Below are 23,407 nucleotides of genomic sequence, written 5' to 3'. Positions count from 1 at the left end.
ACACTCATGGAGATGTCTGTGTGGTGGTGACGTGTGTTGCAGGCGGTGGGGGGGAGAGGGGGGGAGAGCCACCTACCCAACCGCAGAGGGAAGCGCTGAGAGGAGAGAGCATTAGGGAAGGGTCAGAGCGATAGTCCCAGACACCACAGAGGGGCGAGCGATAAGGAGGCAAATCCACAGCGATGTCTGAGTGCAAGAAAAAGGAGCTGAACCTGAGGGACAAGGCGATCCTGCACCAGCAGAGGCGGCTGAAGCAAGCGGTCCAGTTCACTCACAAGGACTCGGCAGATCTGCTTCCTTTGGACGGTCTGAACAGGATGGGGACAGCGAAATCTCTGGTAGGTGCGGCTGCCCGCGGTGGGCAGTGTGCGCTCGGTGCTGATAACGGGATAGGCAGTGCAGTGCTGCGCTGCGCTGTGTGGCTCCTGTCACTGTGTCACTGTGTGGAACACACACAGCAGTCGGTGCGCAACCTCAGGGCTAATACAGTGCCGTTTACATCAAAGCTTCTGTCTGTTCGGGAGGAGGTTTTTTTTGGTTTGTGTCGACAAGTAGAGCAGAGACATAGTTTTGTTCAGGTATCCAGGTTACAAACCTGGAAAAAGCCTCGGGACGTCCTTCCGACGTGAAAGGCACCATAATAATAATAATAATCCATGGATTCCATAAAGTACCTTATCACGTCTTTGAGACGGTTTAAAGCGCTTCACAGAATATGCTATAAAGTGAATTGACTGTATATTTTGTGGGCGAAATGCAGCAGCCAATTGCCCACAGCAGTGTCCCACAAACAGTCGTGGATTGAGTGACTATTATTTTTTTGAAGAGATTACTACCCCCAGAAAGCAATCCGCCAATCGACTAACAACCAGGTTCCTACTTATTGCTAGATTGAGGGGTGTGGAGTAAGGAAACGTGCCCAATGTGTCGCCCTGCTGGGAACTGAACCCAGGTCCTCTACTCGCAAGGGGATTGCTCTAACCACTGAGCTACAGGACTCCACTGTTGCACGCGAGTTCAGTGAGTCTGAAGGAGAGCCCGGGGAGGTTGAGGAGTTCAGACCGCAGGAGAGAGTTGGCAAGATAGAAGCCATACTCTATGGTTCCGGTCAATGTAATTTTTGTATTGTATTGTATAAAGTGCCCACAAAATACAGTCAATCCACTTTACAGTATATTCTGCCCAAAACAACCCCAAAATCTTGTTCTCCAACCCAGCACTTCCTCCAAGTCCCCTTTCAAGAACCCTCAATCCTCACTTCAGATGCCAATTGCGAAGAGGTCATGGACCTCTTTATCTCTTAGATAGATAACATCCACCTGGCTTCTCCTCCTGCTCCCCCCCCCCCACCACCCCATGTCACCTATCACCCTCCCCATGCCTCCTTCATCACCTCCTCCTCCTACCACGGCTCCTACCAAGGCCCAAACTTTACACTCCTTTGTCCATCTCTCCCTCCTCCCTTTCATCCACAATCATTCAGATGAAGCCCACCACCTGCTGCCCTGACCCTGTGCCTCAATCCTCTTCCCATCCAGCTTCTGGTCACCTCCTCTGCCCACTGATACAATCAACCGGTCCCTCTCCTCAGGCTTTGTCCTCCTCCTTCTCCTTAAAACTGCTGTCAATACTCCTTTAAAAACCTACCCTCCAACCTCACGAACTTCAGACCCATCTCAAACCTCAAATCTCAGGTTGCAAATCAACTTCGCTCACACTTCTCCCTCCCCTCCATACTCAAACCCCTCCAGTCTGATTTTCACCTTAATCCACAACACAGAGACAGAGCTTGTCAAAGGAATAAATGATGTGCTCTCTGTTACCAAGGCTCCCTCTGCCTCTTCATTCTCCTAGACCTCCGTATTTTACACATTCAACTACACCATTCTCATCCACCACCTCTCCTCCCTCATGCATTTTTAGCGGGATTGCACTCATATGGTTTGAATCTTACTGAACAAACCACCAACAAAACATCTCAGCAAATGTTTTTTCCTTCTACCCCCGCCCAGTCACCTGTGGGGAACCCCAGGCTTCCATCCTTGGCCCCCTTCTTTTCCTCATCCACATGTTCCCTCGTAGTGATGTTATCCGCAGACATGGGGTAAACTTCCAAATGTATGTGGACACCCAAATCTACTTCTCCTTCAGCTGCGATTCCCAGTCCGCTGATGTCCTGTCAGCTTGTTTGATCAAGACCTGGATGAGCACAAATTTCCTGTAGCTAATAATAATAATCCTTGCATTTGATATAGCGCTTTTCACGTCGGGAGGACGTCCCAAAGCGCTTCACAGAATATACTGTAAAGTGAAGACTATATTTGTGGGCGAACGTGGCAGCCAATTGCGCACAGCAATGTCCCACAAACAGTCGTGGATTGAAAATGACCAATTTATTATTGTTTTTGGTTTTGGAGGGATTATTATTAGGCTCTATGTGGAGTAAGGAAACTTGCCCAAGGTTTCGCCCTCTGCCTGGAATTGAACTCAGGTCTCTCGCTTGCAAAGTGAGCTACAGGACTCCTATCAGGGTGATAGGTGACATGACATTGTTGTCTGTAAGAAGGAAGCCATATTTTTTGGTTCCCGTCAATGTCTTCTCTCCTGCGGGTCTGAACTCCTCAACCTTCCCGGACTCTCCTTCAGACTCACTGAATCTGTGCGCAACTTAGATGTCAGGTTTGATCCCCAGCTTTCCTTTCTACCACACATCCATTTCCTGACCAGGACAGCTTTTTTTCACCTCCGCCACATTGCCGGCCTCCATCCAAACTTCACAACCAACACAACAAACCCTCGTCCATGTCTTTGTCACTTCCTGGCTGGACTATTCCAACAACCCCCTCACTGGTCTCCGCAGCTCCACCATACAGAAAATCGAATTAATTAAAAATTCCACCACCTGGATACGCACCTACACAAAATTCCGCACTCCCATCAAACCAGTCCTTGCCAGGCTGCACTGACTCCCAATTACCGAACGAATCGATTTCTAGATCCTCTCACTCATTTTGAAATCCCTTCATGCCCTCGCATCTCCCTACCTATCTGACCTGCTTACCCCCCACTCCACCACCCACTCCCTCAGCTCGGTCAGCTCTGGCATCCTGTTTGTCCCTCGTCCCCTCCGCTTTACCATCGGTGAACGTGCCTTCAGCCACTACACTACACCCTGAAACTCTGGAACTCTCTCCTCAATTCCTCCGTCTTACTCACTCCCTCCCCACGTTCAAATCCCACGTAAGGACGTTCCTTTTTGATCGTGCTTACGGTCACCTCCCCCTCCCTTTTCTCCTGGCTCGGGGTCAGACTCCACCATTGTCAAGCCTACACCACGTGAAGGGCATTATATAAATGCTATATAAAAGTTGTTGTAGCTTAGTGGTTAGAGCACTCATCTTGCAAGCGAGACACCTGTGTTCAATTCCAGATAGGGCGAAACCTTGGGCAAGTTTCCTTACTCCACACAACTAATAATAATCCCTCCAAAACAAAACAATAATAAATTGGTCATTTTCAATCCACGACTGTTTGTGGGACACTGCTGTGCGCAATTGGTTGCTGTGTTTCACCCACAAATATACGGTCAATTCATTTTACAGTCTATTCTGTGAAGCGCTTTGAGATGTCGAGAAGACATGAAAAGCGCTATATCAAATGCAAGGATTATTATTATTATCATTGTTGTTGAAGTGCTTTGAAACGGAAGTGATAAGGCACTATATCAAATGCAAGGATTATTATTATTATTATCATTTTAATCCATGACTAGATGACAGCTTGGCTCAGTTGGTAGAACTCTTGCCTCTACGTCAGAAGGTTGTGGGTTCAAGCCCCATGTCAACACTATGCGATGCTACCCTTCGTGGAGAGCGCTATATAAGTGCAAATTGTTGGTGTCAGGCGCCATATCAAATGCAAGAAATATTATTATTTTGATTGGTGCGTGGCGCAGTGCCAGGAGATGGAGTTAAGTTGAAAGCTTGCGCCCTTGTCCGCACAGTCAGAGCTCAGGCTTGGCCTGCCCTGACAACCACTCCCTGGACCTCTGTGACCAGTGGATGGGACACTCACTCCCAGTGATTCAGCTTCGAGCCGCATACCCGATACTTCCATTCTGCCAGACAGCCTGGTTGGAATGGAGGTAGTATTCTCACCTCTGAGCCAGAAAGTTGTGGGTTCAAGCACCACGTTGGGACTTGGGATCACTTAGTCCAAGCTGAGGCTCCAGTGCAGTGCTGGAGGTGCTTTGCAACGCCGATCTTCATGTGAGAGGTTAAACCGAGGCTCTGTTTGTTTAGGTGACACTAATCAAAAAGGGAAGGGAGTTTCTCCCAATGTTCTGACCAACAATCCCCTAAATAAAATTGGTCACTCGTTTCATGGCTGTTTGTGGGACATTGATGCGCTCAAAACTGGCTGCTGCGATTTGCCCACAAAACAAAGTCAATTCACTTTACAGTATATCCTGTGAAGCACTTTGATGATAAGGCACTATATCAAATGCAAGAATTATTTATTATATTCTTGTATCATAAGTTGGAGATCAATACGGGGGCAGAAGAGAGAAAGTAAGGTAAAACAGAAGAAGATGCTGAAGCGAGACTGCACAGAGAGAGTCACAGACATGAGACAGACACACATGAAACAGAGGATGGGGGTGATAGGGTCACGGAGCCTGGTACAGGAGAGGACATGGGCTGCAGAATTCTGGATGATCTGCAACATATGGAGGAAGGACTTGAAAAGGCCAATAAGCAGGGAGTTTGCATAGTCGAGGCTGAATGCGTTTATGAGGGTCTTGGCGGCTTGTGGTATGAGACTGTGGCGGAGCCGGCCAATGTTGCGGAGGTGAGGGAAGGCAGAGCAGGTCATGGCATGGATGTGGGGTAGAAAGGACATTTGAGGGTCAAACAAGACCCCAAGGTTCCGGACTGGCTTAGTAAGATGTAGTGTGCAACCATGGATGGTGATGCTGTCAGTGCCTGAGGTGTGGAGGCGCTGACAGGAGCCAATCAGGAGAGCCTCGGTCTTGTTGATGTTCAACTGAAGAAAGTTAGCTCTCATCCAAGGCTTGATGTCTGACAGACATTCTGTCAGGACAGCAGAGGTCCTGGTGTCGAGGCAGGGAGATAGAATTGGGTGTCATCCGTGTACATCAGAAATAGAGAGAGACACACACACACCAGTTGAGCAGAGGCACTGGGTGGTGGATTGGGGAGTGAGGAGGTCTGAGAGGTAGGGAGGTGCCAGAGTGTGAAGGGATTTGAACACAAGTGTGAGGATCTTGAAGTCGATCAGTTCAGTGATGGGGAGCCAGTGGAGTCTGGCCAGAACTGGTGAGACTCACACACACCAGAGAGGAACACACACATTAGAGAGAATGACTCACACACACAAACCACAGAGAGACAAACACCATGACCACAGCCACTTATACACAACAGAAAGAGACATAGACCCCAGAGAGACACATACAATCACGCACACCAGAGAAAGAGAGACACACACACACACCAGATTGAACGAGAGACACACACCAGAGAAAGATCCACACCAGAGAGAGGCACACACACACAGATATATACACACACACACCAGAGAGAGACATACACACCAAAGAGAGAGACACGCATGCCAGAGATAGACATACACACACACAACCACAACAACAACAACAAATTACATTTGTAAAGCGCCTTTCACGTCGGGAGGATGTCCCAAGTCGCTGGACAATCAGGGATTTGGACCCGAGCTGGGGGTTGGGATGAGGTCAGTGGAGGCTAGATAGGGTAGGAGTAGGAGGGTGGCCAAATGCGGGGTCAAAGGAGGGTCTTGAGACGTGCTTTGAAGGAGGAAAGGGAGGGAGCAAGACGAAGGGATTAGAGGATGGAATTCTAAAAGGTGGGAGCAGAAAGCCTGAAGGCCCGATCGCTGATAGTGGTTCGGGCCGGGTGAGGGACACGGAACAGGTCGGAGGCTGCTGAGGGAAGGGAGCAGTCAGGAAACACTCACACAATAGAAGGAGATACGCACACACCGGAAAAATACAACAACTTCCACTTATATAGCGCCCTCCACGCTGGGTGGCGTCTCAGAGTGCTTAACAATGGTGGAGCCCAAAGCCAAGCCAGGGAGAGGGGGAAGGTTAGGGAAAAGGAAAGTCTTCAGGCGTGATCTGAAGATGGGGAAGGAGGGGGAGAGGCAAAGGGTTTGAGGGAGGGAATTCCAAAGCTTCGGGGAGTAGTGGCTGAAGGCATGGCCACCGATGGTGGAGCGGAGGATTCGGGAGACGAGGAGGAGGCCGGTCCCAGTAGAGCGAAGTCAGCGGGTACCGCTGTGGGGAGAGAGGAGGTTAGAGAGATGGAGGGATTAAACACTGGAGTGAGGATCTTGAAGTCGATCCGCTTTGTGACGGAGCCAGTGGAGTTTGGCAAGGACTGGGGTAATCAGGGTGTGGAGTTTGGTGCGAGTGAAAATGTAGGCGGCGGAGTTTTGAATGAGCTGGATTTTGTGTATAGTGGAGGAGGGTAGACCAGTGAGAAGGGCATTAGAGTAGTCCAGCCGAGAGGTGACAAAGGCATGGACAAGGGTTTCTGCAGCTTTTGGGGTGAGGTATTGTTGGAGACGGGCAATGTGGCGGAGGTGGAAGAAAGCAGTGCTGGTCAGGGACCGGATGTGGGGAAGGAAGGATAACTGGGGATCGAACCTGACGCCTAAGTTGCACACGGGTTCAGAGAGTTTTAAGAGCGGGTCGGGTAGGTTGAAGAGGTCGGGACCGTGGGACAGAAGACGTCGGCGAAAGCTAAAGTGTATGACTTCCATCTTGTTGACGTTTAACTGCAGGAAATTTGCGCTCATCCATCTCCTGATGTTTGACAGACAAGCTGATAGAACATCAGGGAACTGTGGGTCGCAGCTGGAGGTGGAAAAATAGAGTTGAGTGTCATCCGCATACATGTGGAAGTCAACCCTGTATCTGCAGATGACATCGCCGAGAGAGAGCATATAGATGAGGAAGAGAAGGGGGCCAAGGTTGGATCCTTGGGGTACCCCACAGGTGATCGGGTGGAAGCGAGAAGAAAAGCCATTTGCAGAAATGTAGTGCTGGCGGTTTGTGAGGTAGGACTCGAACCAAGCGAGTGCAATCCCACTGAGGTGGATGATGGAGGAAAGGTGGTGGAGGAGGATGGCGTGATCGACTGTGTCGAATGCGGTGGAGAGATCCAGGAAGATAAGGAGGCGGAGGGAGCCCTGGTTACAGAGAGAGGATATCGTTTGTGACTTTCATGAGCGCTGTCTCTGTACTGTGGGCAGGGCGGAAACTGGACTGGAGGGGTTCGAGTAGGGTGTGGAGGGAGAGGTGTGCACGAAGTTGGTTGGCAACAACGTGTTCCAGAGCTTTGGCAAGGAAGGGCAGGTTTGGAATAGGGCGGTAGTGGCCGAGGTTGGAGGGATCGAGGGTAGGTTTTTTAAGGAGGGGAATGATAACCACAGTTTTGAGGGGGAGTGGACTGATCCTGAGGAGAGAGACTGGTTAATAGTGGCTGCCAGCAGTGGGCAGAGGAGGGGGAGCTGGGTGATCAGCAGTGGGGTGGGGAGGGGAGGTCGAGGCAGTAGGTGGTGGGTTTCATTGGTAGATGAGAGGAAGGAAGGAGAGATTGGGACAAATGAATGTAGGATGGGGGCCGTGGTAGGAGCTGAAGGCGGGGTGGGTGAGGGAGATGGGCTGGGGGTAGTGGTAGGCGACACGGTGCAGAAGGATGAAGCTGCCAGGTGGATGTTGTCAATTTTAGAGGTAAGGAAGTCCATGCCCTCTTCGCACTTGGCGTTAGATGTGATGATTGAAGGTTGCTTGAGGGGGCGCTCGGAGGAGGTGGTGGGCGGTGGAAAACACCAGAGAAACACAAACGTACCAGAGAAACAAAAATACACTCCAAAGAAAGACATAAATTCACCAGAGGAAGACAACTTCCCCCAGACAGGTATACATACCAGAGGGAGACTCAGACACCAGAGAGGATACACACACCAGAGAGAGAGAGAAAGAGAGAGAGAGAGAGAGAGAAAGAGACCCATGTGTGCACACACACAGATACCAGAGCGCCAAAAAACAGAAATAAAGATTCTCATCCCTGAACCTTTTAAGTGCTTTTGGATGTTTTGATATGATAAAACACTAGATCTCTTTCACTGCTCAGCAACCTCACAGCATTGTTCAGAGGAGATTACTGGAGAGCAACATCACAAGGCTGCACGTTGATGCCAAAGACATGGCTTCTAGAGTTTGCTCACCTCTGGCCGAGCAGACTGAGAGGCTAAATGTGAAAGAAGATGCGGCCTGTTTGAATCAATGGGACTCCCTGAAAGTTTCTTGCACGGTATGTTACCATCCCTCGCTAGCACTATATTCAGAGCATTGCATTGTCTACCATGCCGTTTTTCTACACACAAATAACCTTAAGTCATCCCACACTGCTCTTCACTTCCTGACAGTTTAATGTTCCTTCTTTTCAAGCATTGGTCGAAATCAGGGTGGTTAAACCTTTTGGCTGCCATGGCCCAGATGCCCTATTTGAGAAAAAGAAATATTTTTGTGTTTCTCTTCTAGAAACAAGACAATATTGCACAGCACCTTTTTCATGTTGGAAGGACAACTCAAAGCCCTCGATCCTGCTGGCTGGGTACCTGAGTTGGGGGTAGGCACCTCAGGGAGGTGGGATGGGGAAGGGGGAAAATGACCAACAGTGTAGTCAAAGAGTTTGGTTTTGACGTGCTTTGAAAGAGGGGAGGAGAGCGGGGGTAAAATGAAGGGACATGAAGTAAACAGGTGTTTGCTGGGCAAAGGGAAAGGCCAGGTCAGGGGTCACATAGTTGGATGGGGAGGGGTGGGGATTGAGGGACATGAAGGAGGTCACTGAGGAAAGTGGAAGCTTTCTGGGAGGAAATTGCACAGCACATCAGTCGGTGTCTGTCGTCGGTTTCCCCTTCCCCCGCCCCCATCACACGCGCGGTGGCCAAGGGAGGCTCGGATCATCTGTGCTGACAGTGAACTTCGAAACGCTGCCCTCACTTCTCTCTCTCTGCTTTCTCACTCTCTTTTTCTCTCTCACTCTCCCCTCTCTCTCCCTCAATCACTATCACTCTTTCGCACACACTCTCTCTCCCTTCTCCCCTCTCCTTCTCATACACTCTCTCGCCCTCTCTCTCCCAATTACTCTCTCTTTCTCCCACACACTTTATCTCTCTCCCCCTCTCAATTATTCTCTATGCTCTTCCCTCCCTTTCTATTAACAGGTTAACAAAAAGGTTAGCAGGTAGGAGAGGGCAAGGCCATGGAATGCCTTGAAAGATGAGGATGAGGATTTTGAACTCGATCCTCTGAGGGATTGGGAGCCAGTGGAGCCAAGTTAGGGTGGGTGTGATGCGATCATGGAGCCTGGTGGGGAAAGGACATGAGCTGCAGAGTCCTAGATGACTCTGCAGCTGTCATCATCCTCATCCTCAAAAAAACCTTCGCTGGACCCATCGCTACTCTCCAGCTATCACCCCATCTCTAACTTCCCCTTCCTCTCCAAGGCCCTGGAATGAGTCGTTGTGTCCCAGCTTCGCTCTTTCCTCTCCGGCCATTCCTTATACAATCCCCTCCAATCGGGTTTCCGTGCTGCCTACCAGGAAGCAGTCCTGGTCAAAGTCACTAACAACATTCTGTCCATCTGCGACCTGGGCTCTTTCTGCCGCCTTGTCCTCCTCGACCTCTCTGTTGTCTTCCACACTATCGATCATTCTATCCTCCTCCACCACTTCTCCTCTCAGCTCAACCTTCACGGACCTGCCCTTGCCTGGTTCAAACCTCTCCCACCGTCTCCACTTTGTCTCCACTAACAGCTTTTCATCCAGGCCCCGCACTGTCACGTATGGCGTCCCTCAGAGCTCTGTCCTTGGTCCCCTCCTTTTCAACATTTACATGCTCCCTCTTAGTGACATTATCTGTAGACGTGGGGTCAACTTTCACAGATATGCAGATGACACCCAACTGTACCTCTTGGCCTCCACCCTTGACTCCAGGACCACTGCTGTCCTCATAGGTTGTTCTGGATGAGAGCAAACTTTCTCCAGTTGAATGTCAACAAGGACCGAGGCCCTTCTGTTTGGCTCCCGTCAGCGTCTCCATTCCTCGGGCGCTGACAGCATCACAACTCATGGATGTACTCTATACCTCAAGGAGCCAATAAGGAACCTCGCCATCCTGATGACCCTCAACAGTCCTTCATCCCCCACATCCATGCCATGAACTGCTACGCATTTTCCCACCTCTGCAACATTGCCAGGCTCTGCCACTGACTCTCACCACAGGCCGCCGAGACCCTCATCCATGCATTCACCACCTCCAGACTCAATTATGCAAACTCCCTGCTTGTCAGCCTCCCCAATTCCTCCCTCTAGGCTACAGATCGTCCAGAACTCTGCAGCCTGTGTCCTCCCCCACACCAGGCTCTACGATCCTATCACCCCCATCCTCACCCGACTCCACTGGCTCCTCATCACTCAGAGGATACAGCTCAAGATCCTGGTCCTCACCTTCAAAGCCCTCCATGGCCTTGCTCCTGCCTACCTCTGTGACCTCTTAACCCCCTACCAACCTGGCCACTCCCCCCACTCAGCAGGCTTCGGCTTGTTTCACATCCTCCGCCTTGCCTTTAGCCTTTCTGCCTCCACCCTCTGAAGCTCCATCCCTCCATCTTGTCCCATTCACTTGCTTCCTTCAAGACCCTTCTCAAGATCCTCCTCTTCCACTGTGTCTTTCGTCACCCTCCTCCCCTAGCCTACCTGCCCTCCATGCCTCCTGATCCCAACCACCAGCTTGGGTGCAGATCACAGACTGTCCAGCACCTTGGGATGTCCTCCTGATGTGAAAGGCGCTATACAAATACAATTTGTTGTTGTTGTTGGACCACAATGGTCTAACTCCATGTAGTATTTTATAAAAGAAATGCAGTTGGTTTTTGAATGAGGAAAAATTAATAGGAACAGAGGAAAACATGAACAGGAGGCGGTTATTCAGCCCATCCAGCCTGTTTCATCAGGTAATTAAATTTCAGCAGATTGTTTAATCCCACAACCCGCCCTTTCTCCATATCCCTAAAATCTGTACTGAGTGGCCTCTTAGTATGTTTACCAGAGAACTATAGAAATATAGAACACACCAAGAGGCTTTTCAACCCATTGTATTTGAGATGGTGTTTGCTACTCCAATGAAGCCATGTATCCAAAATGCCAATTTCCCACTGTATCCCCATACCCTCAAATACTGTTCCTCCCCGTGTTTATTTATTCCCTTTTAAATTTTCTCTCAAATTTAGCAAAGTGGTTTCCCTGGTCTCAATGGAGGGGCTGAAATGTTCAGTTCCATTTGATATGCAATTAGCCTTCTCCAGTCTGCTGGGAATTCAAGGCTGGCAGAGCAAGTGGCAATGTCTGCTTTCTACTTTTGTACTCTCTCAGGACTTTGTGTTCTTTGCAAAGAGATCATCAAGTGTTCTGAAACTGGTCTGCCAAACCAGTGAATTCACTTACTCACTGTGCCGTAAGCAGTTATAAGTATGCTTTACGTGTATTCAATGTGCTGGCAGGAGTTATATGTGTGCTTCACATGTACTCATTGTGTCAACAGCACTTATATGTGTTTTTTACATGTACTCACTGTGCCGTCAGCAGTTTTTTGTGTGCTTATATTTCATGTGTTGCTGTAGCTGGTTGTTTCTTGCTGTTTGAGGATGAATGCCTGGTCCATGGTTGGGGCAGAATTGAATTCTGGACTGATGTAGTCAGCAGCTGATGGGGTCTAAAATGCAAGAGTGATAAGAGGATCTGCAGAAAGTCAATTTTTCGTTGTGAGTGTTTGCTTATGTGAGCACCCATTTGTCTGTGTCTGTGTATGTGTGGAACTGTGTTCATATTTATGTCTATGTAATAGTGCTTGTTTTGTCCTGTTCTGCCATTCTCTACTGTTACTCTTTCTCACTCGCTGCCCTTTGTATCCTTTATTCCTCAGTGCTATGACCGAGAAGTCAAAGCCACCATCAACACTGGCTGCAAAGACAGCACCATATCCAGGGGCTGCTTAAACACATTAGGGTAAGAAATCCAGTGTTTACTATTCTAATAGGCCAGGAGACCATGTTCTCCACAGCTCCATGTCATAATCTTTGCAATTGATATAGTATTGTCACATTGTTGAGAAGTCTCAAAGCGCTTTGCAGGATATACTGAAAAGTGGAGTAACTGTGTATTTTGTGGTTGAAACACGGCAGCCAGTCCCGCACAGCCATGTCCCCAAAACAGCCATGGAGTGAGTGACCAATTTTATTTGGGGGATTGTTGGCAAGGACACTGTGAAAAACTCCTTTCTCTTTTCGAATAGCATCATGGGATCTTTAATGCCCATGTGAACAGCCACACAGGATCTTGGTTTAACTCTCATTGAATGGACAGCACCTCTGACAGAGCAACACAGTCCCACTACCTCATTGGAGTGTCATCTTAGACAATGTGATTCAAAGTCCTGATTGATGGCTTGAACCACTCTGTTTCACACAGGAGGTTATAATACAAAAATTAGCCATTTGTCCCACAAAGTATGCTCTGGTGTTTTTCTCCACGAGAAACCTATTCTAATCTCATTCTCCTGCACGCTCCACATACGCTTTAATAGTCCTCCTCTTCAAACATCTATCAAATTCCCCTTTGAAATGATTCATAGACTCTGCCTCAACAGCAAACTCTACATTCCCACGAGCTTCTGTGAAAATAAATGTTTTCTGATCGACTCTTCACTTTTGCGATTAGTTTAAATTTTGCACTCTTGTTATTGACTCAAAAACCAGTGGAAATAACCTATTACTATTTACCCTGTCATTATTTTCTGAATCTCCAACACAATACTATACTCCAATTGTGACTGAACCATTATTTAAAACAAAACGCAAAATTCTGCAGATGCTGGAAATCTGAAACAAAAACAAAAGTCAATGGGAACTCAGCAGGTCAGGCAGCATTTATGGAGAAAGGAAAGTGAGTCAATGTTTCGGGTCCACGACCTTTCGTCAGAACTGGGGCATGTTGGGAGAGAGAGGCTTTTATGGACTAACAGAGAGGTGGGAGGCAGGGCAAGGAAGACAAAGGGGAAAATGGGGTAGAGGAGAGGGGCTGATGGGTTAAAGAGATGTTAATGATGCAAAACAAAGTGGAGGATTGGAACAAAACAGGCGAAAAGAGGTGTTAATAATGCAAAACAAAGAGGGGAATTGCAACAAAACAGGAAGTTCCAATAAACCACAGCATAAGCTCGAGGAACAGACCTCATCTGTCTGCTAGGGAACTTATAGCCCTCTGGCCTCAATATTGATTTCAATAATCATAGGTTAGGTGTTGGAGAAAACTTGCAAGAGCCTCACTTGAGCAGAGCCCAGCAGCATGAGGAGGGAACTGAGTGAGGTGGACCAGAGTGAGAATTCTGTTAATAATAATAATCCTTGCATTTGATATAGCGCTTTTCACGTCGGGAGGACGTCCCAAAGCGCTTCACAGAACACACTGTAAAGTGAATTGACTGTATATTTGTGGGTGAACGCGGCAGCCAATTGCGCACAGCAATGTCCCACAAACAGTCGTAGATTGAAAATGACCAATTTATTATTGTTTTGTTTTGGAGGGATTATTATTAGGCGTGTGGAGTAAGGAAACTTGCCCAAGGTTTCGCCCTGCCTGGAATTGAACTCAGGTCTCTCACTTGCAAAGCGAGTGCACTGAGCTACAGGACTCCACAAAAGGATTTTGGTGAGAGTGGGAATTCAGTGCAGAGGTGGAAGGATATATAAAATATATAATAGTTATATTAAAATAATGTAAAACATGTCTGGGAATATGGCGGGACATATTGGCAGTGATATGGTAGGAAGAGGGGAAGGCAGTGCAGAAATCTCCTGAGAGTGTGGCACTCACAAACCGGTTCTCTGAACTGATTACCAGTGGGGTAATGAAACCACTGGGGAGGAGAGTCAAAAGCAAATGGATGCTCAGGGGGGACAGTGAAAAGTGTCAATGCAATCGTCATTGAAGGCACAACTGTGAAAGGAGTAGACAGACGTTTCTGAAACCAAAGACATGACTCTCACATGGCATGTTGCCTCCCTGGTACCAGGGTTGAAGACATCACAGAACGGGTGTAAAACATTTTACAGGAGGAAGGGGAACATCCAAAAGTCGTGGTCCATGTTGGGATCCATGGAATTTAGAAAAAAAACAGCTGAGATCCTATAGGGAGAGTATCAAAAGCTAAGGAAAAAGCTAAAGAGTAGAACCTCAAAGGTGGTGATCTCTGGATTACTCCCAGTGCGTCGTGCAAGTGAGTATCAAAACAGCAGGATCAAACACATGAATGTGTGGCTGAAGAAATGGTGCAGAAAGGAGGGCTTCAGGTTCCTGGATCATTGGGACCAGTTCTGGAGCAGAACTGTACAAGATGGGTTACACCTCAACAGGGAAATTAACTAGTGCTGTGGGGAAGGGTTTAAACTAATTTTGAGGGGGAATGGAATCAGGATGTAGCATTAGAGAGGGCAAACAGGTTACATAGAGGGCTGGGAGAGACGAATAGCAATGTAATAAGGAGTAGTCCGGAAAAAGTTGGGTTAGACAGGGAAGAAATGCAGAGTAAACTCTGTTGGTGTTGGAGTGCATGTGTGTAAATGCACGGAGTGTGACAAATAAGATTGGTGAGCTGCAGGCTCAAGTTGCCACATGGCTTATGATGTAGTGGCAATAATGGAGACCTGGCTCAAACAAGGGCAGGATTGGGAATTGAATATTCCTTGCTACAATGCATTCAGGAGGGATAGGGAAGGAATAAAAGAAGGGGGGGTGGCAATATTGATTAAAGACACAGTTACAGACCTGGAAAGGGTTGATGTGCTCCAGGGTCCAAAAACAGAATCTATTTGGTTAGAGTTAAGAAGCAGAAAAGGAGCTGTTACTCTGTTATACGATAGACCACCAAATAGTACGAAGGAGATAGACGAACAAATCTGCAAACAGATTTCAGAAAGATGCAGAAACCAATAGTAGTGATAATGGGGGACTTCAATTATCCTAACATAAACTGGCAAAATAACAGTGTAAAGGGCAAGGAGGAGGAAGGATTCCTGAAACGTGTGCAGGATAACGTTCAGGATCAGTATGTTTCCAGCCCAACAAGGAAGGAAGCAATGCTGGATCTAGTTCTGGGGAACGAAGTGGGGAAAGTGGAGCAGGTTTCAGTAGGAGAGCATCTGACAACAGTGATCACAACGTCAACAACCACAACTTGCACTTATATAGCGCCCTCCATACAGGGTAGCGTCTCAGAGCACTTGACAGTGGCGGAGCCTGACTCCGAGCCGGGGGAAGGGGGGAGGGGGCCATAAACGTGGTCGAAGAGGAAACGTCATTAGGTTTGGAGTACTTACGGAAAACGACAAAGAAAAATCAAAGGTGAAGATACTCAACTGGAAGAGGACTCATTTCAGTGAGTCAAAAAGGGACCTAGCCAAGGTGGACTGGAAAGAAAGATTGTCAGGTAAAACAGCTAATGAGCAATGGGAAGCATTCAAGGAGGAGACAGTTCGAGGACAGAACAAATACATTCCCACAAAGGAGAAAGATAGGGCATCCTCCCTGGATGATTAACAAAATTGGAATTAAAGTAAAACAACAAAAGGACGTTTATGATAAATGTCAGGTACAAAACACAGAAGATAATTACCTTCCCCACCTCCTCTTCTGTGACCATTACCAAATCATCTGGGTCCCAGACACAAATCTCTCTCTGGTCTGCCTGTTTTGTTGCAATTCCCACCGTTGTTTTTCATCATTAACATCCCTTTAACCCATCAGCCCCTGTCCTCTAACCCGTTTTCTCCTTTGTCTTCCTTGCCCTGCCTCCCCACTCTCTGTTAGTCCTTAAAAGCCTCTCTCTCCCAACATGCCCCAGTTCTGACGAAGGTTTGTGGACCCGAAATGTTGACTCACTTTCCTTTCTTCATAGATGCTGCCTGACCTGCTGAGTGTACCCAGCGACTTCTGTTTTTGTTTTGAAGCATTACTTCCCTGTTTCTGCATTCTGTGCATCTGGATATAAAACTAGAGTGAAGAGTTGACCCGAATCTAGCTTGTCAATTCCCTTCATTATTTTAAACACCTCAATCATAATACCCCTAACTTCCTCTACTGCAAGGAATATGACCCAAGTTATCCTTAAATTGTAGCTAAAGAACAACCACTTATATTTTTTTTGCTTTCTTCACATAGGATAATGTCTCAGAACACTAAATTCCTTTGTTCCAGGTATTAATTGAATGAATTCTCACTGGTTGTTCACCAAGGCTAAAATTAGAAAACTGAAGACTCCAATTGAGGTCTAAGCAGTACTCAATACAACAGGCGCAACATGCTGTTGCTTTTATAGACCGACCATTTGTGATGAAAAACAGCTTCCCACTAGCCTTATTAATTGCTGTAAGGCTTACCTTAGAGCTGAATCAAGTTTGAAGGCTCACCATTTCTCATTCCTACTGCCTGAAAACCACATTGACTTTAATCGGATCAGACCATCCCTGATTCCCATTTTAAAACGATACAATAACTTGAGACTCTGAAATGCTTTCCAGCATGTTCTTGATTTTTGAGTTGATTTTTTGTCAATCCACTGAGAGATTAAAAAACACACACAGTGAGGATTCTCATAAACAATACACCTTGATCCTCTTTTATCTGTCATTCCCCCGAGGATACAGAAACAGGGATCCTGCTTATTATTAAAATGGTTTGCAGAGAGCAGGAAATAGAACAGATCCAGACTCAGCAGGCGCGGCTTCGATCAATGGTTGCCTGGGCAGTGAACAACATGACATTTCTGAAATATAATCAGTCCTGTCAGCTCCTTGCTGTGTGCTTTATCGTGCCATGTGTGTGGCACCACATGACACTCCTGATACACCTGCAATCATTCTCACTAAAAAAAGTAATTAAAATATTTTTTAGAATACCTTAGAGGATGTTCATGTTCAGAAGGATGCTTCTGTACTTCTGTAACTTTGAAGGAGAAATATGATGTACATATGTTATCTAAGCTGATTTCTGATACAAGAGCAAAACCCCAATGCATCCCATTCACTCCCACTGTACAGAATCTCAATAAACCAAATCCCATCCCACTCACCCTCACAGTACAGAATCCCAACAGATCGAATCTCATCCCACCCACCCTCACTGTTCCTAATGTCAATGGACCAAATCCTTTCCCATTCACTTTTATGATACAGCATCCGAATGGACCAAACTCTCCTTTCAAAACTACAATCTGGATGGATTCCATCTCATTGCAAAATCCCAATAGATTAAACCTGTTCCATTCACAATTACAATCCAAATGGACCATTGTTTCTATGTTCAACCTGCAATTATAGCCAATCATGGGGTATGCACCCTCATTCACACTTTCGTGACCTCCCGCTGCAATTTCTCCAATGCACTCCTCGCCGCTCTCTCCAGCTTCACCACACACAAAGTCCAATTGATTCAAAACCCTATAACCCATATCCTCACCCATATCAAACTCCCCAGACCTCATCACACCAGTCCTAGCCAGGCTTCATTGGGGCCCTGTCGCAGAATGGATCGATTTCAAGATCCTCATAATCATCTACAAAATCACTTCATCCCTTAGCACCTCCCAACCTTTCCAAACTGTTCACTCCCCACTACTCTACTCACTCCCTTTGCCTTGCCCCGTTGACCCCTTCTCTCCACCATCAGCAGCCGTGCTTTCAACTACTATGCCCTGAACCTCTGGAACTCCCTGACTCATTCCCTCTGCTTTGCCTCTCTATGCCCATCTTCAGCTTTCCTCTTCAACGGTACCTACAATCACCTCCCCTTTTTCTTTGGCTCAGAATCAGAGTCCACTGTGATTCAGTGCTCCAAGATGCTACCTTGTGCAAAGGGCACCATATAAATTCAGGTTGTTTTTGTTGCCTCTGTGATATCTAGTTTACCACAGTTTAATCAAAGAGTTTGAAAACATAAGATCTTCGGTTTAATTTTGTTCATTTCTCTCCTGCAGTTTAAAGGAATTTCTAGAGAGGGAGGATGCAGCACATGGCAGATCAATGCACAGTTTGACAACACCAGCACAGGTGGAGACATTACAGCTCATGTTGGGGAAGGAAAAAGTAGAGTGTTCTGCTCTGATAGTAGGTAAGCCCTTCACCGCAAATAACTTAGTAATCTGAGACCAATTATCTTCCATTGCAGAATCTTTGAGTTATACTTGCTCTTACAAGTAATGGTCCATGGTGACAGGCGTTGTCTACAGAATTGTTTGCAGTGGAGGTTGGCAATAAGGAGCTTTTACGATTGCAAAGGTCTCCTTCAAAAATGACATTTTCCTTGGACCATCTTCAGACTTCAGGGAGAAATCCTAGAGTTTTATCTTCTTGTGGATTTTACCAGTGGCAGTCCACCTCCCAGAGCCTGACAGATTGCATGATCGACAGCTGGAGGTTGATGAAGACCACCAGCACATTTGAAGAGAAAATGCCCAATAGGCTCAAAGCCCTCTACATTTCACGTTCTTCAATGATATTACTGCTGGGCAAAGAGAGCATAATCTCAACGTGAGATTTCAGGAACGAATATGCACATATCAGAATGGAACGTCTATGTGAAATACACACAATATTTCACAGTGATCTAGACTCACAGCATTAGTGGACCCTAGTGCTAAACGTACTGCTTCATTTGCAACACATTATTGTGCAAACCTGACTTTTGCATCCAGATTCTGTTTACATGTATAATTGCAGCAATGGCAGGGACTTGCGGTTGTACATTCCCCATATAGTGAATTCCAAGTCTCCTCAGAGTGAGCCAGGTTTTTCATTCGAAGTTCGCAGAACAACAAGAAGGAATGTTACCATCCTGCTCCTCCAGAAAAATTGGTCATTGACTTTATAGCTTTCTCTGACAACTTTGTGGGGACAAACTCATTAGTTTACAATTACACAGTCACTACAATTGGCAGGATTTTCCTGTAAAGCAATCGGAAATACTTTGATATTACAGGCAGAACATAAAATTCAGGGATTATAATACCCCTCATATACTCTCAGTGGGTGGGTCAAGAATGGGGCTGTGAAATCTGGCAGCAAGTAATTCATGCCCAACTGGAGTGACTGCATAACAAAGAGAAATGTTTTACAGAATTATGAATATCCATGGTGGGGGAGGGGATCAATAACATGTCAGTTCACCTATGTCTCCAGTTATTCTGGGCCAGATCAGATGTGTAGATCAATGAATGTTTGCAGCATCGTACCAAAGCAAGGAGGGTGTACTCTTCAGGGTAGAGGGCTGGGACAGTCAGGTCCGTCCCTTAGAGCAGTTGAAATGTGTGTGCCAATTGCTGATAACTACGATAACCACCTTCCTGTCCCACCCTCAACACAGTTTCTGACACTGAGCACAGATCTACTTCTCTGTCCCATCTTTAACCCGTCTCACTGTCCCATCCATGATGCTGATCCAGCACCTTGGGATGTCCTCCCAATCTGAAAGGCGCTATACAAATGTAATTTGCTATTGTTGATCGTAATAAACACAGAGAACGATGAAGGAATGGACAGGGCTGTGACTTGCTGCTGTAAGTCTAACACTGTTCTGCATTCTGTTTTGTAGATGATGAAAAGTCTGAGCTGTGCCTTGGTCTTCGCACATTGCTGTCTCTCAGAGTAAGGAAATCCACCATATCACTGTGCATTGTACCTGCTCCTTGGCCTGTTTGTGTCTGCTCCTCTGTCTCATTTTATTTTGTCTGTCTCCTCTTTTTCATGCTATCGTGCTTTTTGCTTCTGTTTCTGTATTCATTTGACTAGGTTTCTGCCGATCTCATTCTGTTTCTGTCCATTGCGCTCTCTCTCAGCTCCGTGTCTCTCGATTTCTGTTCACCCAGGAATGTATAAAGATGATAACTTCAGGTTGCTTTTTCAGCTGCTTGGATGCAGTTGAGCCAGCATTGTAGCACGTCATTCTTTACCTATGCTATATGAACTTCTACCTCTGATGACTACCACGAGAGGGGAAGGTTTCAGCTAGAGCAGAGTTCACTGTTGGCTGCCAGCCCAGTCCATAGTTTAGAGAAGCGTAGCAAAGTCAAAGGCCTCCAGTGAGGGAGAGGACATCAGAACAATGAAGACTGAGATTGCTCTGGGTTTCTGCTAGCAACAACCATGCAAGTGATGGTCTGGGCATGTTCTGTAGGAGATTAGAGATTAGAGAGCAATTCATCCTGTAACTAACCGGGCTGTATTGGACAGTGTAGAAGGAGCTTTACTGTGTATCTAACCTGTGATGTACCTGATCTGGTTTGTTCTGGATGGGACAATGTTTGAGGAACCTTTACACTTCTTACATTAGTGCTGCAACAGTGCTGCATTGCATGGGAAGAATGTTATCTCTTATCTTTCCAGTGTGTGATCGACTTGGAAAAGGGAGCACTTCTACTTGGAAACTCAGAAACAGAGCTGCCATTCCTTACCGAGCCCATGGAGGAAGAGGAAAAGAAGGAAGAAGAGGAAGAAGATGAGAAGGAGTGAAGAAGGTTCTTCAAACCTGGCCTTTTGAAGGAATAAACTGAAATTGACACATGGACGCCATGTGATGCTTACTCTCATTCTCTGACCTATTTGTGACTGATGTGGTCTTTGCTTCCCATATTGCTATCTGGCTGAGAGGAGGAACCACAATCTTGTCAACAGCTTTCCCTTTCCTGCCAGCAAGGTCCCAAATCACCAGAATGCATGTCCTCTCCAGATTCCATGCCGTGATGCAAAACCTTTACACTGTTCTTATATGGTCTGCCCTATTCCCTCTTGGGCAGGAGGAACAAAATACATTTACTAGTTATAGCCTATCCACAATGGGCTCCTGAAACTAAATTCAATCACCTGAAAGACGACTTGCTCCTCTTCCAATTAATGTTGATCATCCAGCCGTTTGTTGCCTGCCTGAAGATATTCCTTGAATTTGGATTCAATATCCACTGCTTCCTCAATGTTCCTGAGATGTGTTGATGTAATTGGGGGGAGGGAGGGCTTGCGAAGGCAGTCCCAGCACGAGAAATAGCCAAGCACATGGGTGAATATTTTAAAGCCATCGAAATTTGCTTTTCCATATTGAGTGGCATCAATAAAGTATTTACCTGAAAGAAATTGGGATGGTAAGTGAGGAAAAAGCTGATTTCCACAAATTATCTATTGAAATGCAGAAAGTACTCATTGGAGGACAGGAAACATTTTGTGGAGACAGGAATTGCTTTTAAGTGGACATGCAGGAAGACCTCCCTGGTCTCAGCCGCATTGTGGGTTCCCATGTGAATGGTCCAATGGCTACTTCTCACTGTTGAGTAACCTTAACGTGTATATCATCTAACTGATGAGTACCAAACCCAGTGCCATTAACCCACTCATTGTCAATCCCAGAGCTCACACTGAGAGTCAGATATGGGACTGGGTTCTGCTATAAAAATAACAAAATGCACCCTACGTAAACAGAGCACCAATGGACAGTCCCTTCCCAGTCAAGCCCTGGTAAAGTATTCCAATAAACACAACTCCACCATCACCGCACTAATCCAAATGGACCAAACCCTTCTCATTCACTTCAATTGTACAGAAATCCATTGGACTAAAATACTTCCCATTCACTCTCATTCTACACAGCTCTAACACAAGTTTTCTCACTTCCTCCATTTCCAATGAATCAAATTCCTTCCCATTCCCTCCTATTGTACAGAATTCAATAAAACCAATATTTCCTATTCAATGGCATTGTACCAAATTCCAATGGACCAAATCAGATCTGATCCCTGCCACATCTGAGCAATGCACAAGAAGATTTCCTGACATAGAAGTATTGTACTGTGCCCGACATGCAGCTTTGCTCCATGCCTTACCCATGCTGTATCTGACAAGCAAGTGATGGATGGGAGTGCAGAGAGAGTTTTACCTGAACCTCAATACACCTATTGAGACGTGATTGAACTCTTTGGATATGAATATTACAATCCAGAGTAATAGCCAACAATCGTGTGGCATTGGCCCAGAAAAACAGGACAATATAATGAAAAACTGGATAAAAAGTGGATTAATCCGGGAACCTTATTCTTAACCATAGCAATGACAAGTCAAGATAACAGGTGGAGGAATTTGTTCTCAAAGAGCCAGCAGATTGGAAAAGTTTGCAACATTTTGTGTAGAGCTGGGACCAAATTACAACAACAACAAAATTAGATTTGTATAGTGCCTTTCACATTGGGTTGACGTCTCAAGGCACTGGACCCATTCTGATGGTGTGAAATCAGAGATATTGCCACTTGTTCTTTTGAGCACAACCTTTGCTGGGTGTCTTGGGTGTCTGTAGTTGTTCTGTGTAAGTTTAGTGTCACCCAGTTTGAGTGGTCCTTGCTGCTGTGCAGAATACAGTATAGATTACAGTATTACAACTTGAAAACATCATTATCAAACAATAAATACCAAGTCACGCAGACACGTGATAAATCTGCCTCAGTCACTTTGCTCCCTGCTCAATCCATCACCTGGTAAATTTGCTGCTGAATTACTGTATTCTCTGGTCATTCTTTCTCCGTTCACTCCGCTGCTCTGTAATTCTTGTGCTTGGTCACTCCATTTCCTGGTCACTCACCCTCCAGTCACCCCGCCCTCATGGTTACTCTGCTGCCACTTGGTCAATTTGCTGTTTGGTTACCGTTATTCAAAATAAAGGTATTTTTAAACCAGCACAATGCACCTGACTGGTGTGCTTAATTTCAAGATGCTGGACAAGTTAAACCAGACTCTGGGTGCTAGCTAAAGTGAGCAATATCAGCTATGGAACATGACATGTAAACATACTTGGCGCTGAATCAAATGCAAGGAGTGTTATTATTATCATCTGCCCTGAAACTCTCAAATACTGTTATCAAACCAGGACTTGTGAAAATTTAGTGATTGCTGCCGACTTATACTCAGATACTGGTGTCTCTTGAGCAGTGGTGATAATTGGTGATACCTGCCACACAATCCTCAAATACTGGTACTCAATCCACAAAACCATACTGAAAAGTGATGCCTAACCCTCATTGGCCATGCAATAGTGGCTTTGAGATCCTGGAGTGTCGCTCCTTTGCCTGGCTGGAAAATATCTGTTTTGCATTGCAAGTGGGCGTCCAGTCAGCGTCCGTTAATTCAGAATAAATGCCAGGGACTGGGCTATCATGTCCTGCACCATGCCAACATTCCAAAGTTAACACAAG

General features: G+C 46.4%; 1 protein-coding gene across 1 annotated transcript; it reads left to right on the top strand.

The window, feature by feature from the left end:
• The first annotated feature begins 53 nt into the window (after nt 1–53).
• Nucleotides 54–22,891, top strand: nrip2 (nuclear receptor interacting protein 2). Its single transcript, XM_042335964.1, has 6 exons — nt 54–338; nt 8,202–8,381; nt 12,056–12,138; nt 18,161–18,294; nt 19,774–19,826; nt 20,565–22,891. Exons 1-6 carry the CDS (start codon nt 183–185, stop codon nt 20,688–20,690), a joined length of 732 nt encoding a protein of 243 aa, XP_042191898.1. The 5' UTR covers nt 54–182; the 3' UTR covers nt 20,691–22,891.
• The last annotated feature ends 516 nt before the right edge of the window (nt 22,892–23,407 follow it).

Source organism: Callorhinchus milii, unplaced genomic scaffold (genome assembly GCF_018977255.1).
Source record: "Callorhinchus milii isolate IMCB2004 unplaced genomic scaffold, IMCB_Cmil_1.0 Scaffold5, whole genome shotgun sequence".
NCBI classification, from domain to species: Eukaryota; Metazoa; Chordata; class Chondrichthyes; order Chimaeriformes; family Callorhinchidae; genus Callorhinchus; species Callorhinchus milii.
This window is presented reverse-complemented; position numbering and strand designations above follow the sequence as displayed.

Excerpts from the sequence above, each read along its gene's own strand:
- nrip2 (XM_042335964.1), top strand. The coding sequence starts at position 183 with ATGTCTGAGTGCAAGAAAAAGGAGCTGAACCTGAGGGACAAGGCGATC. Across the intron at positions 12,139-18,160 it reads GGCTGCTTAAACACATTAGG|TTTAAAGGAATTTCTAGAGA; the intron begins GTAAGAAATCCA and ends TCTCTCCTGCAG. Across the intron at positions 18,295-19,773 it reads GTGTTCTGCTCTGATAGTAG|ATGATGAAAAGTCTGAGCTG; the intron begins GTAAGCCCTTCA and ends TCTGTTTTGTAG.